Source organism: Equus caballus, chromosome 21, assembly GCF_041296265.1.
Source record: "Equus caballus isolate H_3958 breed thoroughbred chromosome 21, TB-T2T, whole genome shotgun sequence".
NCBI classification, from domain to species: domain Eukaryota; kingdom Metazoa; phylum Chordata; class Mammalia; order Perissodactyla; family Equidae; genus Equus; species Equus caballus.
Genome location: NC_091704.1, coordinates 68963624 through 68979772, shown reverse-complemented (window position 1 = coordinate 68979772; position 16149 = coordinate 68963624). Strand labels below are relative to the sequence as shown.

The following is a 16149-nucleotide window of genomic DNA, read 5'->3' as shown; positions in this document are numbered from 1 at the left end:
TACTCTTGGTTTGCTATTTTGTTATTCATTGAACCAATGTTGCCATGCATTTTCCAGTCCTTGCTGTTTCCAGTTGTGTCTTTTCTTCTTAAAAACAATCCTTCTTTTGAAATAATTAAATTGAAAAAGTAATGCACGTTTGTTGTACAGATAACAGATGTAAGTATAAAGGCAAAACTAATTTTATTTTCATCACCATTTAAGGTAAATCTGGTTAACAACCTGGTATGTTTGTTTGTAGCGGATTGTATTTCTCCCCAGTGACCACAGCAATGTAGCTGGTCCTAGATGCTCTTCCAGAACCTTGCTCACCTCCATAAGAGATGGCTTCTAATTTACCTGCTCCTTAAACTTAGTAGGTGTTTGTGATTGCTTCAACTAACAGAATGTGGCAGAAGTAATGCCACGTGCTCACTGAGGTTAGGGCATGGGGCAATGCAGTTTCCACATAGTTCTCTCTCCCTTTCTCTCTCTCTGCCTTTGGAACCCAGCCACATAGAGAAAAAGTAAAAAGTACGTCCCCAAACAAATAGCCAGAAGCCACCATGGATCTCCAGACATATGAACAAATGAGACTTCAGATTGTTCTAGACCCCAGCCTTCAAGTCTCCAGCAAGGAGTCTGATCGTCATGGACCAGGGATAAGCAGCTCAGCCCTGCCTTGTCTGAATTCCTCAGTCTGGGAATTTGTCAGTGTAATAAATGGCTATTTTATGTCACTATTTTGGGAATGAATTGAGAGAGAGATTTGTTTCTTTAGTTTACTCTTTTATTTGCTTTTAACTAAAGTCATACTGATCACATCACTCTGCAGTTTAACTTTTTTCCTGAACGAAATATCAAAGGGCAATAATCTAGATGCAATTCCATCTTCAAAGGCTCCCAGGGGATCCATTTTCATAACTCTTTACATAGCCATCAGGTGACTGGTGACCCCCAGGGCATAACCTGATATGTGACAATTAATCACTGAGGGCATTTCTTTCTTCCTTACTTTTTCCGTGTTCATATAATGCATGCAAATGTGCACATATTTATACTTATATAGATACGAAGAAAGGTGTTTTGTGCCACTGTCCATTTTAGAAACACAGGTTCAAGTTCATATTTTACATGTGGCTGTTTTCTTTTTCTTCTTTCTTTTCTTCTTTTTTTTTTTTTTTTGTTTGCTGAGGAAGATTCACCCTGGCCTAACATCTGTGCCAATCTTCCTCTATTTTGTATGTGGGTCACTGCCACAGCATGGTCACTGACAAGTGGTGTAGGTCCACACCTGAGAACCAAACCTGGACCACCAAAACAGAATGGGCTGAACTTAACCACTAGGCCATGGGCCAATCCCTGTTTTATTTTTCATTGTACTTTCATTGGCTGGTACAGTGCTGGAACATGTTATATCTTTTTTTTTTTTTTTTTTTTTTTTGCTTTGTAATCAGTATATTAGGGAGACATTCACACATTGCAAGAATTGCCTAAATTCTGATATCCAGATTTAAGCTTGTGAACATGAATTTTAAACATACAATTACAGCTATTCATCATAATTTGTTATACTACCAACATTAAATTACAGTTACTTTGGAGCATAAATTGTTTAAAGCCAGCCTGTAATATACCTAAAGAACACCTTCCTAACTCATACATGCACATTACTCTCCATGTCTAGGTCTTATGACTAACTTCTAAGTTACCCTGCTCCAGAAGTCACTACTCTTGAGGCTTATCATGGTCCAGAGAGAAGGAAAAATATACAGATATTAAAAAAATAATGATAATAAGATGGCACAGCAGAAGGGAATGCAGTCCTGTAAGTGCAAGGCCTGAAGCAGCAGCAGATCTGATAAACCCCTTCTGTAGAAAGGTGTCATTTCCATCACTGACCCACAGGCTGAATCACAGAGCATGCCATCTTCAAGTACAGTGGAGGCAACAGAATAAATGCAGAGGCATCACGAGTCCCACTGAGTACAGCTATACAGACCAACACTTCTCTACAAAGTCAGTTCTCTGTCTGATTGCCAGTTAACACACAGTTTTAATTTCATAGTTTACAATGAAGGGTCATACACTGAAGTCAATACATATACCTGGCATTTCAGTCTAAGCTATTCCACATACACAGCTGAAATCAATTACAAGGTATGGCCTAACAAACGCTAGGGGAAAATTCTTTTTAAAGTAGTTTTTACAGGTGTTAAACTTATCTTGCACACTGAAGTCATCATACATACAGGGCAAAGTCAGAGCTTTTATACTTGAGTTTATTCTTCATTTAACTTTTAAAACACTACTATAGTTGAATATTAAAACAAAAACAATAGCAAGTAGTGAGCATATTCTGATTACAGTCCTTCACTCATTCACTACCGCATAAAAAATGCCAGCAGTGAGTGTTGGTCACTGGCCCCATTAAGAGGTCTGACACTGAACACCACCCCTGGGATGATGCTCGTCATCCTCATACGCTTCTCCATTGTAATGGCGCCGTCTTTCCTGATTCGGATCAAAGTCCACCAGTTCTACCTGGTCCATTTCATCAGTCTCTTCTACTTCCTTCCTCTCAGGTAGGAGTTTTTCCAGCAAGGAGAGTTTATCAGGAGAGAGAAAGCCATTCTCAGGAAAGTTTACCTTAAATTCGATGATTAGGCGACCCTTTTCATACGGTCTGCGATAAATTGGCATGCCTTCATTTAGCACACACTTGATATCTCCATGCTTGACAATCTGACCTGGATGAGAGGTGATGACTATGGTTCGGTTGTCAAGAGTGGATATTGGCTTTTGGAAGCCACACAATGCTTCAACCAGCTGTATGTCCATACACATGAAAAGGTCTTCTCCTCGTCGAGTAAAGACAGCATGGTCCTTCTGATCTAGAACAATGATAATGTCTCCTGGCTCCAGTCCTGGTTCTTGGTCGCCTTCGCCATGGAATGTTATCTTCTGGCCATCTTTCATGCCTTTGTCGATATGAACTTCTAGAATCTTCTTCTCTCGAACTATCTTCCTTCCGTTGCAGCTTTTACATCTATCTTTAGGACTGATGCGTTCCCCGTGGCCTTGGCACTCCATACACACAGACTGGATCTGCTGAACCATGCCAGGTCCTATCTGGTGGATTCTTATCTGCATTCCAGTACCGCGGCAATTGGGACAGCACTCGACGGCTCCTTTCTTACCACCTCGGCCTTCACATTTGTCACAAATCACATTCTTTTGCAGAGCTAGTTTCCTGGTTGCACCGTTATATAAATCTTCTAAGGTTACTGAGAGCTGATGTACAACATTTTTACCTCGCCTTTCTCTCTGCATCCTTCCTCCTCCTCCAAAAAACATATCAAAGATGTCCATGGGGGAGCCAAAACCGCCACCTGCGCCACCTTCTTTAATGGCCTGTTCTCCTCCTTTGTCATATAATTCCCTTTTCTTTGCATCAGAGAGCACTTCGTAAGCTTGAGATATCTGTTTAAACTTCTCGCCTTCGTTTGGATTCTTATCAGGGTGGTACTTCAAGGCCAGTTTCCTGTAAGCCTTTTTCAATTCCTCCTGGGTGGCATTGGGTTTGACCCCCAAAACATCGTAGTACGTAGTTTCCTTCACCATTGTCTACAGCCGGTGAGCGGGCCGAGGCCGGGGTGGGGGAGCGAGAGAGAGCGCGTTGCTGTGCGCAGCTCGGGCAGCCGCTGCTCCTCCGCCTCTCACCGAGCGTTCTGGTTATATCTTTAATACATAATTTCATATTGAACTTAAAAGGTGCAAAAAGAAAAGGCATTACTGAAATACTGAAGGCATTATTAGAACAAATTTATTTGGAGAGAGAAATACAACTCTCATATTTGCAATAAAAGATATTTCTGAAATATCAAAGATAAACCCATAACAAGAACAGTAGAAATGTGGTTGATAGAATTCATGCCAGCGGGGTGAAAGATATTACGCAACTCCCAAAATGAACTCTGTATGACACAGATTGACCAAACCAAGGAGCAAGTGCCAGCCACATGCATAAGTCCATCTGATACAAGTTCATAGTTCCAGTGAGTGAAGGTGACCACCAGCTCCTACATCGGACAGAGAGCAGAAAAGCAGAATTGGTATAAGGAACCAGAATGAGAGCCACCAATTATTCCAGCCTCAGTCACCACTGAATAAGTCATGATCATCATGTGCTTTTATTGGCGTGCTATTTGTCACCATGACTACAATTACATGATGTTAGACTGTGTCCAAGGAGTCAAGGAAAATATAATCATGGTTAAGAATCTTTTCACGTTATTTTCATTCTCCTTTATAATGGGGTGCAGAATTGGTGTCTCTATTGTGGCAATGTTCTTGCCCACAGAAGCATCAAACCAAGTTAGCTAACAAAGTAACCCATACCTATGCATCCTGCACAGCTACTGGATGGTTTGCATCGTTTCATGAGGAATAAAATCAGGTTGAAATTATTAACAGGTTACCAAAACCTAAATTTACTCTGTTCCCAAATCATTTTATGAAGTATCCTAAAAACCTGCTTTTTCTATAGCTAAACAACACAAACCGTACATAATTAGAGAATTGTTTGTGTAGCCATGTGTTAGAGAAAAGTTAAACTTTTGTGTCTGAGAGCAAAGAAGGGAAATGTAGATATCACAACGGTAGACCCTGCTCTGCTCCTGTCCCTTCCTATCCCTTCACTCAACTAAATTCTTCATTGCACTGTTCAGCATCACATCATATTAAGCTTGGTTTTCCATTCTTTCTTCCATCGTCAGAATTTATGTTCCATGAGGCTACTCAAAATGGGCATTTTTTTTCATCATTATATTCCCAGGATCTAGAACCTGTTAGACACTCACTCACCAAATATTTCTTAAACAAATAAATGAGTGGAGGAAGAAAACAGTTCCTCTCTCTAAAGATGAAATGAGCTCTGGTGTCACTGACATCTGAACCAATTCCCGGGGCAGGTCACGGAACAAATGACAGCCATCTCATTTCCCTCCAGGTTATGACTGTGAGAAAAGACTGGTGCATTTAGTGGACCAACTCCCGCTTTTCATTTGTTAAAGAAACTCGAGTGGCATCAAAGATAATTCTTATATTTTGAAAATGTCAAATGTCTTAATATCTTACAAAATAAGAAAAGTTCTTTTGCCAGGCAAAATATCCAGCTAATGAAAAGGCACACTGCTCAGAGCCTGGATGGAGAACAGAGGGTGTCCCATAACACGCACCTAGTTTTGTTGCTTTGACAAGGAACGATGCCTGGTATCTCACGGAAACTCTGTCGTCTGCATCCTCACGTGTTGTTGACAAGGACTCAGCCCCAAATCCCCAAAGCAGTGCTTTTAATGTTGTACAGACAGTTAGCTTCATCAAAGCGAGGACGTTAAATCACCACCTTTTGAAGACGTTTTACTGAAAAAATGAAACATCTCAGAGGACGTCTTCAAGGTTTGATTGAAATCTAAGCAATAAGAAAAACAGGAAAAACTGATTTTATGAACTATTGAACAGGCAAGAGGCTTCATGAGCTGATATACTTGCAGTATTTCTGGATGCGGAGGTAAGACAAGCTCTTTGATTCAGAGGCCCTGCAGGCTTATTATGTGCACACGTTGGGCCTAGGTGATGGTTTGGAAGAAGTTTGGAGGAAGATAACTGTGCAAACAGTTCAGGGCTCAGAGAAATCTTGCTGAAGGCTCTGCTTAAAAAAGAAACTGCTCATTTTTCTGGTGATGGAAATCTTAGCCTCTGAAACTTTGAAGAACTGTTTTCTAAATTTGTTTCCTTATAGAAGACTTTTTTTTCCATTGAAATGTTAATCTGCATTAAAGGCACAAACACCACCAAACGTAAACTCACTGAGTTGAGGACAAAGGAAATAATACAACTTCAACTCCAGGGTCTTGGAAAATTCAGATATTTCTTGAGTTAGCCTCCCCTTTTCCAGCCAAAAAACTTACAATGTTTATAATTTGTTAAAATATGACTTTAAGAATTGACCTGTTTTTTGCCATCAAAAAGAAAAATGGAAATTGTTTAGGTGACAAAGAGAATGCCCATAGCTCTTTTTCAAGCGTGTTCACAATTTCAATTTCTTATCTAATCCAAACATCAGTGTTAGTTCTATATTTAGATTTAACTTTATGCAGAAGTAAGTGTTATTTATTATTTTTGGTGAGAAATTTATATAAAGTTCTTTTATTTTATTCAGGAAGACTGCATCACCTTTTCTCATGAAAAGGTGAGACCTAATTTATATAGTTAAGTATTTTTTTTTCATGTAAGGACTCAAAATAATACAGCTCAAGTGAGTTGAGAATAGAAATATACTTTACGTTCCTATAGTTTACACATATATATAGTTTATATATTTTATATATATATAATAAGTTGAGCATAGCTTATTGCAAAACCTGAGCTCAGTTCTTGGTTAGGTCTTTGTTTTATTATTTCTACAAATATCTAAGTGCAAAGCTGCTTTTTAGATATTGGTAAGGAAAGGTACCTGATCCAGATGAACTCACTATTCAATTTAGTGATAATCCTGATGCCAAACGTTGCATGTGTTAGATACAGTGAAGAGAGATTCAGTGACAAACGTTATTCTGATTTCTATGTCCCATTCCACACACAGCAAAGCCTGGCACCACTGTGTAATGAGTCAGATGCACTTACTAAGTACTTGCTGTCTGGGGCATTCCTTTAAACCAAGTATTTAAGAACCCAGCTCTGAAATTCCCATCTTGAGCTGAGCTGTCTCTCTGCATTCGGAACAGACAACGGACAGGCTATCATCATCCAGTCCCATGTTGAAAAAGGGCATACGAGTAACAGACAACACGCTATTGTGATTGTCTTCTTCCTCTCAGGCATTTTCACATTTCTTCATTCTTTTCCATTTAAAATCCATGCTGAGGACTGAAGGCACAGACAATCACTTTTCTTTGCACCATCAAAGATCAGTACAACTTCTGAGAGACACGAAGAAACAGTACTTAATGCATCTATGTTGAAAGTAGGTAAAAACACAGGTGATGAAAACGTGTTATAGAACAGAAGAGAGAGAATATGTGTTTATTTGGCACCTGGCGGGAAGTTCAGATGAGTCAGAAGGCTAGAAAGAAGCAGAAACTGCATCGCATTCATCACAAAAAAAAAAAGATGAGTTGTTTTAAAGGCTGAACTCAGCAGGGAAAACAAAAATTACACATTTAGGTCAGTCTTGAGGGACTTCCGAGATTGTTTCAGGCTTAATATTTCTGCCTCTAAGTCAACATTATACTCAATTAATCTGCCCTTGTCTAGAAGTAGAGAGAGATCTTAAACGCTCTTATTCTTTCTTGCCGTGAGGAACTTTCTCCTTGGAGAATGCGGCGCACAAATTGCAAGATCAAACCTTTTTTTTGGCTCTGAAACCTAAGTTACTATAGCAAGACCTGGCAGTGTCTTTCAGAGGAAAATGGGTGGCGTGAGATCAGGAAACATAAATTATTGTGACTGAAATGAGCATTCAGAGCGGATCCACAGGGCCGGGTGACATTTTTCACGTATAAGAGAACTTACCGAAAAGAGTGATGCCTGGTGAACTCTATGCTAATGTGGACTAGGAAAAGAATAACAAGCTTGAGGTTGGTAAAATATTGACAATTCCAAACACTACTGGCCTTAGACGTCACTATCAGAACTCCCCAGTGTCCCCGACAACTTAATTTTCTCTGTACTTGGATCACTACGGGTAAGTGCTTCTGTTAAAGGACAGACGTGAGTCCAGGTGTTGACCTCTTAAAGTGGGAAACCGAAAGCAACATTTTTGCTAGGGTTTTGCAGCCATTATCTCCATCTAAGTTTTCCAAAAATTATGACCTTCGATGTCTCACATATATGGTTGCCACACGAAGTCAAATGTTCATGATTTTCAGGTTTTTGTAGGAGCAGGAGACGGAGAAGAATTCTGCAGAGCCTCTTGACTGTTTCATTCAAACTGATAAAAGGAAAATAAGTGAATTCTATCATTCCATGCTTCTACTCGTAAAGGTAGTTTTCCATTTTGCAAATGTACCAGTCCTTTAACAGGTCATTTTCTAAGTTTGTTTGTGGTGGATTTCCTCTAACCGTCAAAACTAGAGGTCTAGGCAATTGAAATGGTCCACTCTCCCTCTGCTTTCTAGGGCTCCGAATCCTCTTTACTTGACACACATTAGAAACTGAATAAATGTTAATTCCCATTCTTATTAGTAGCTGATAGTGAGGTCTCTAAGTGGGGGGAGCTGGAAATTACAGTCAAGTCCCTCCAGGGCAGATTGGAGACTGGGTGGGCTGTGCATTTGCGAAGTGATGTGAAAATCTCCGTGGTGAGGTTTGAACACCCACAGTAAGATCTGTAGCATCAAGACTATGATCTTTTATTCAAAAATTCAAAACCTGAATAAATATCAAATGTTTGCCAAATTGCTAGCATATTTCTGCAAATGTAACAAAAATAGGAATATGGCGAATAATATAATACCCGTGCTTGAAATCCACATTTCTCATGTAAAATACATACATAGAAAACTCATACTTGTGGTTGCCATGGAGAAAAATTTCATAAAGTTAAAATAGATTATTATTTAACAAGTTAGTAGGCTTGAAAACAAGAGAAGTCCGGTTTTTCTTCAATGAAACTGAGTAAAAACCAAGATCACACCATTGTGATTATATTATTAGTGGTAATAGGAGCAAATAAGTTGATCATACTAGTAAGTCACATTTGGAGCAAACAAGAGCAGTTCTCATAGCTGGAAAGTCTACCGAGAACTTCAATCTAAGCCTTTAAACAAAGATCTCATAACAGTACACATTACTATGGCCCCATCAGAAAAAAGTGAGAGTGCCACGAGGTTAGATAGTTGAGCTCTGTTTATAAAAAGGTGAGAAGAAAGTGTCTATGAGATCCTAACGCATGACTGGGCTTCCACAACCATCCTCACAAGACTGATGTGTGGAGATCATGCCCCCTTAACTACTTCCATTGTTTATTCGTATAGTCAAATCTAGGAAGGGACAGACATGGTTATTCTTAAGATGTTTCTAAATATGTATTTTAATTATGGTTAAACTGGGGGGAAAATACTTTATTTCTTTTTACAAGCCTTTTCGCTAACATGATCAAGCTTATTATGTGTGTTTGTTTCTGTTTCTTTATTTTTCTGTTTGATTATCCCAAATCTCATCTCAAACCAGAAGCTTGAAGACTGTTTATCTTTTCCCACAAGTTGTACATTTTCAGTTTGTTCTTACTTATTTTCAACAATCAATTGAAATGGTTTTTAAAAATTCTCTAATTTGCATCACGGAGTCCACTCTCTGAGCTCACAATAATTTACTACTGTGGAGGAACTCAGATATGGCTCTCTTGGGGGTTGAGAGGAAGGGAAAATGTTCTCTTTTGACAGAATACAAACACCTAGCCTATGGCTGTCTGAACGCTGTGAGCTTGATGGGAACAGGGTACCCATTTGACTGTTCCCTTCATGGCTCTCCTCTCTACACAGCAAAGCACATCACACACAATGAGTTTGTTTCTTTTGATTTTTTAATAGTTAGCAAAATATTCCAAGAGATTGTGGAGTACTTGAATTGAGGTACTTGAAAAAAGAGCCAAATATATTAACCTTATAAAATATAAATTAAAACATGCAAACTACACTAAACTGAAAACACCTTTGGCACAAGAGTAATTGTTGAGGCCAGAAGGCCTTCCAATAACATCTTGAAAGAGTTGATGTAAAATATCTCTCAATATAAAAGTGTGTGCTCAGTGAACCAGCAAAATAAAGACATGTTTAAATAAAGAACATATCCACATCATACGATATTTCTGAAGGAGTTGCCAAAGGATGAATTTTGAGGAAATCAAACAAAAATAGAAGAATAAGAATATGAAAAAGAAAGGTAAAGAAACTAAGACATTTTTTGTAAATCTAAGTAAGTATTATATGGGGGAAAATACAATGATAAGTTATTTCACAAAATTTTTTAAAAGGTGAAAATAAAATATGACACAAAAGACATGAAAAATAAGGAGGGTGTTCAGAGTTAGATCTTTCTATGTGCCTTTTATCAATTGTCAGTTAGGAAGAGATTTACTATCTTTATACATCATACTGATTATATTGATTAACATTAGACATAGTCACACACATGTTAAAAATGTAAGATTACCTAAAATATAAGTAATTTATAGTTTCAAACTTGTGGTTGGAAAAAAATAAATGAATAGATATAGACAGATAGACAGACTGATAGATAAGTAAATGGATTAAACAGATATGGAGAAGCAAAAAAATAGTAGAGTATAGATAAGATGGTAGAAAGACGTATTAGTGTAACTGAAAATGTGGGTGTTCTGCCCACATCCTCACAGATCTCTTTATTATTTTCACACCTACAGCCTGCAACCTGGTCTCTCCATTTATGCCAATGTCCACTGCTCACTAAAAGGCAGTCCTTAAACTGTAAGGAAAAGGCACATGAATGTGAAATGAGTCGACTCCACGCTCCTGACAAGACAGCTCGGAGCTGTGTCTCCCCTCTCTCCTGATGTCCTCGAAAGGACTGAGCTAAACCCAGCTTCCTTCCAACCTAACGCCGTCTTGCTCCACCTCCTTCCCTTTCAGAGTCTGCTCCTGAGGACCCAATCAAAGACACTTAAGTATAGCAATAAATGGAATGGACTACATTTCCCATTAAAACATGAAGACTTTCCAGTTAAACCAAAAAATTAAAAACAGATCAAACCAAAATCCCTCCCAAAGCCCTGATCTTATATCAGGCAAGTACTAACCAAAAGGAAGTTGGTGAATTTACGCCAAGAGATGACAAAAATAGACTTTAAGCAACAAAGACGCCACGGTAGATAAAGAATATCATTCTATCACGATACAAGATTCATTTTACTTAAAAGATATGGTACTCCTCAATCTGTATGCACATAACAAGAATTATGAGGCAGAACTTTAAAAGAATTACAAGAAAAAATAGATAAATTCACAATCATAGTGTAGATTTTAACATAACTTTCTCAGAAATTGTTAGGCCAAATAGAACAAAAAAATAATATATATAGAAATTCTGAATAGCTCACTTAACATTCATGTCATAATGGAATATAGAGTGCCCTTAACTCAACATTTAGAGAATAAACGTATTATTAAGGCAAACTTTGAGAATTTACGAAAATTAAACACACTACAGCTTGCAAACAATTATCAAGATATCTGTATTCTACCTACCATATTCTCTGACTTTGGCCCTCTGAAAAACCTACAAATTAATACCGAAAAGATAACTAAAACATCCTATATTTTATTAACATAAAAAAGTACTTTTCTGCATTAGTAGTGTATCAAAGACAAACAAATAATGAAATATTGGAAGTTAGAAAAATGCAATTTTCACTGCAACTTAGTTGTTATACAGGTTATTATTCCATTTGGTAGCCAAGGAAGTTGAAAATTAGAGACATATTTCAGAGTTTTGCTCAAGGGTGAAATGCTACGTAAACCAGAAATTAAAGGCAAATCTTCTGATTTGAGAAACTGCTTTTTTAATGCTATTCTAAGTCTGCACATAAAATAATGAGTAAAGTCAATGATGCTAATGAATACTTCATCTTATCTGATGAAGTTATTTCTTGGAAAGTGAGTGTATCTGCGTGGACTATCCTGGGGTTTTCTTGGTTCATCATAGCAAATATATGCAGGCCTAAAATAACCTAACTCATCTTTCAGCTACTAGGAGTTTCTGTTAGTACTTACGGTGGAGAAGGGTGTGTAGCAAAGACTGGATATTGTGTTAATTTATGTTTATACTTGTGAAAAATAGCAATTCTCCATCCCAGATAAACCATATTGTTTGGTAAGATTATTTATTAAGTACAAATATGACTGATTCTGTGTAAATGTGGTTGATTTTAGATTTCAAAGGTATTTTGTAATGCCCACACACTTCTCTTTTACAGGTCCTTCCTCGGTGATCTTGCCCATCCTTTTGGCTTTAATGTACCTCTACACCAGGAATACCCCCTTCTCTCTCCTCAGGTCTCTCTCCTGAAGTCTAAAGATCCTGCAGCCTGCTCCTCACTCCTGCTCGTTTGGATGCCTTACAGATATTTCAAAAGGGGCACGTCCAATTCTGAACTCCCAAGTCTCTGCCCCCAGTCCCCCTGCCCAGGCCTACTTTGTGGTCCGTCTTTCAGCGGATGGCAATTCTGACTTTGAGGCTGCTGAGACCAGAAAGCTTGAGGGCATCCTCCACTCTTCTCTTTTTCTTGGATCCCACAACCAAGTGGTGAGAGTCTCATTGGCTCACCACCCATGATCTGCAGAGTCTGACCCCTTCTCACCACCCCAGAGCTCTCTCCCAAGCGTGAGCCACGATCACCTGCATCTGGGTGTCCGCAGTAGCTCTCCAACTGGCCTCCGAGCCTCTGTGCTTGACACTCAGCAGCCAAGCTCTCCATTTCACTCAGTGAACATCAAAGTCCTTAAAATGGATCTCATTGCACTTCAGAAACACCCTCAGCGCAGTCTACCACTCTGACTTCTCCTGCTTTCTCCTTCAGGCACTCAGTGACCCACAGCGGCCCCTTGATGACCTGGACCTCACTTCACATGCCCCCATCCCTGGTCTTTACCGTGGCCATCTTTTCCTGGAACTCTCTACTCGGTTATCTGCATAGCTGACTCTTTCACCTCCTTGAAGACTCGGCTCAAATCCCTCCCTCCCAAACGTTCCTGCCCCAATGACACTAAGTTCTGTAGCACCCTGCCCACCCCTCCCAGGCCCTCCTGAGCGCCCTGACCCAGCTCTATCTATTCTTCTTCCTGTCACTTATCACGTTCTGATGTGTGAGAAGATCTGTTTAGTCATCTTGCCTAATGTTTACTTTCGGTCTCCCTCTTCTGAAAGATGGAAGCCATTATTCAGTCTTAAAAAAAATACGTATCTGTATAAATACACACTTACAATACTGGCCTAGGCCCTACAGCAGCTTTTAGCCAGAACCAAATGACTCTCCACATATTAACTGCAATCTTTGTCGTCAATGTAATTGATATTGTCTTAGTGTCCCGAGTCTATGACAGAGCCTGCCTTACTCGTGTAAAAAACACATGATGAAACAGCCTTATATGGTTCCTGCTTTGATTCAGTAAAATGATTAATGTATCAGTTACCATTTTAATTTTATTAATGAAATATTTCATAGTAATATCCTTTTTAGACTAAATTAATAGAAACAGCGTTTTTTTAATCTAATTCCACAATGAGACTTTAATAGAACATATCCTACAAATATATTAATTTACACATCCTTTGTTTAAGCAAAGGAATATCTAGACAGGCTTTCTCACACAGCAATTATTAAATGTAGTAACTTAATTACTGAAGACTCTTGGAAAGAATGGCATTAATGGACTAAACGCCGTACCAGTAGATACAATGTGGGATGTGGCATACACAGATTGAATCGCAATAGGAGGTTAGAGAGGAGGAGAAGGAGACAGCTATATATCTTCTGTGCTTCTTTTTAAATATCTATTTTTCATTTCAGAGTTTCTCATTCCCTTAGGTGCAGTGTGAACTTAAAAGCAACCTAGATTCTTCATAAGACTTTTAGAGTATATGATAGATCAATAATTTGTTGGTTTGTTTATGAAATATGCCAGCTTACTAGGACAGAGTCATTTTTAAGAGGAAGCCAAGATCAATATATATGTGCATAGATTTATGGGTGTTTTTGTTACAATCAGAATAAGTCTGTTTAAAGAACTCGAAATGGCAAGGCTGGCTCTTTTCAGCATGATCTATCGGCTCACGGGTGCCACTTTAATTCCAGAAACTAAAAATATCACGTCTGCGACTTTTATTCTGATAAACTCTCCTTGAATGTAATTAATTTTAACAGCCAGGATTTAAAATTGCAGACAAATAGCGATCCAGCTGTAGCTTAACGGCATAATCTCTAGGCTTCACTCCCTTCTCAGGGATGTCAAATATTTGTTCACGCCAATGAATTTTAGAGTTACAGCCTTCTGAATTTTCATACTGCGTTTTCTCCTTCAGGGAAGTAAAGAAAGGAAATTGAGCATTATGGCCTTAAATATGCGTTATGCCTTAAATATCAAGCCATAAATTTGTTACCATATAACCCAGCATTTATACTTTTCTTTGTGTAGCTGGTAGGATTGTGTCAGCGGTACTCCTCTAAGTGTATGGTTTGGACAAAGACAGAAGACATGAATGGATGTCTTCAATCTGGTTATTAATTTCAGTGATATTTCATTATGTGGAACTGCTTAACTCAACAAGCTGATCTCCCCATCGTTGTAGAATTAGGCCAGCCATGTAGACTGGCATCAGGTAGTCAACTAAGTTGAAGGAATAGCACAAGAAACATTTTGATGCGACAGCTGCATTTTCAATAACCTTCTACTGATATAAGGGGAATTGGAGCACGAGTTGAGGGACAGGTTAATAACCCCAACTTACAGGATAGGAGACGCGGTGGTCATCTCCACATTATTAGCTATTCTCAGGCATTTTCTTTATGGACTCCTAACTCTGAGTCTCACTTAAAAGGTAAATACGATTTAGCTTCTAAAACAGGGTCCCATCCTCGAGTCCATGTAGACCACCCAACAAGAAGGTAAACACAGCTTCATTTCAGTTTTCAAGTGTTAATCACGAATCAAAGAAGACAGATTGTTGTCTTTAATGACTAAAAACTATTACGATTAATTAAAATTGTGAATGCATATGGGGAATATGGAATTGAGGTCATTTTAGCCGTAATTATGCTAAATAAGCAATTAAATTCTTTCTTTTCTTTCTTTCTATTCCTACTGATTTGATAAAAGGCTGATTTTGCCAATTAGACCAGCTCCTTTGGCTGCCCATGAACAGATATGTTCCCTGTTTTGGACATGTGAGGAAAGGTGTTCCGAGCCTCCCCTCCCTGGTTGCTCGCCTAAGCCCCCGGTTCCCTCTGGGTCAGAAAGGGGGGCTCCAAGGTGACAAACCCATATGCCCGCACTTGTTCTTCCAAGAGAAGGCCGAGCAAAACCAGCAAACATTCTTCTAATATCTGTTAATCTAAGGCATAAACATACAACAGTCATTAGTGAGCAAATTCGACTATGTATGTACATTAAAAACAGCGCGTTTCAGGATTCCTCCTAATGTGGTCCCACCTCCACCATCCCTCTGCATCCCTTGATACTTCCAACCCACACTGCAGTGACAAAACCCTCCTCCCGCTACCTCCTCGCATCTCCCCTGCTCCCCATTGCTCACTCGGCTGCCCTAACCAAGAGCACCTTTCCAGGTGCCTGCTACCTGTATGCCTGTGCCCTCGACTCCTCAGTCACCCTGGTCCCAGCTTTACTGGGCACTTGTAACACAGATTTTAGTGCACAGTTTTGTGAGATATATTCTGCCTTGCTTCATCCAGTAAACAGTGCATGAATCCTCTCCTAGATTGAGAGTCCTTTAAAGGAAGAGTTCTATCCTGAGGGTTAAGTTCCAAAGGCAAGAACATAAAGAGAATGGGTGGATTGCTTTTGAGAAACACTAACGGGTGAGTCAGACAAATGTTCCTGGAGAGAAAGGGAAGATTGCAGTAGAATCATTACACCAGGAAGATTATGGAGACCCATATTTGGGGGAAGAGGAGGGAGGGAGAAGTAACTGAGTGCAAAAGGGAAAAAGGAAAGATAAGAAATATCAGAAAAAAGCGAAAAGTGCTTCCCAAGTGATTCGCAGGTATCTAACCATCATGCTAGTAAATATTTAACAACAAGTGGAATTCTAATGCCCCTGATAGACAAGCCAGGGTGTGGCTGCACACCTGTGCTGTAAGGTTTCCCCCTAGCTCACTCTTTGGAGGGAAATGCTGATTAACCTGAGTGTCTTCTTCAGGCTGACACTCAACTCCATTCTCACTTTGGAGAGAAAACACAACCTGGGTCAGATGTCACAGTGGAGAGTGTTTTCTCTTCTGAATCAAATCTTAAACTGGGGAGTAGGGATCAAGGTGAATTCTGAAGGGAGCAGAACAGGACTTCATCCATGGCTGTTCCATCCCCCTGCTCTCAGCTGCTGCTTTGTGTTAGCATT

General features: G+C 39.2%; 1 protein-coding gene across 1 annotated transcript; it reads right to left on the bottom strand.

Moving 5' to 3' along the window:
- Positions 1–2015: 2015 nt before the first annotated feature.
- On the bottom strand, positions 2016–3708 carry LOC100054696 (dnaJ homolog subfamily A member 1). The gene has a single exon (XM_001501757.6). The coding sequence runs from the start codon at positions 3601–3603 to the stop codon at positions 2410–2412; it is 1194 nt and encodes a 397-aa protein (XP_001501807.1). The 5' UTR covers positions 3604–3708; the 3' UTR covers positions 2016–2409.
- Between the last annotated feature and the right edge of the window lie 12441 nt (positions 3709–16149).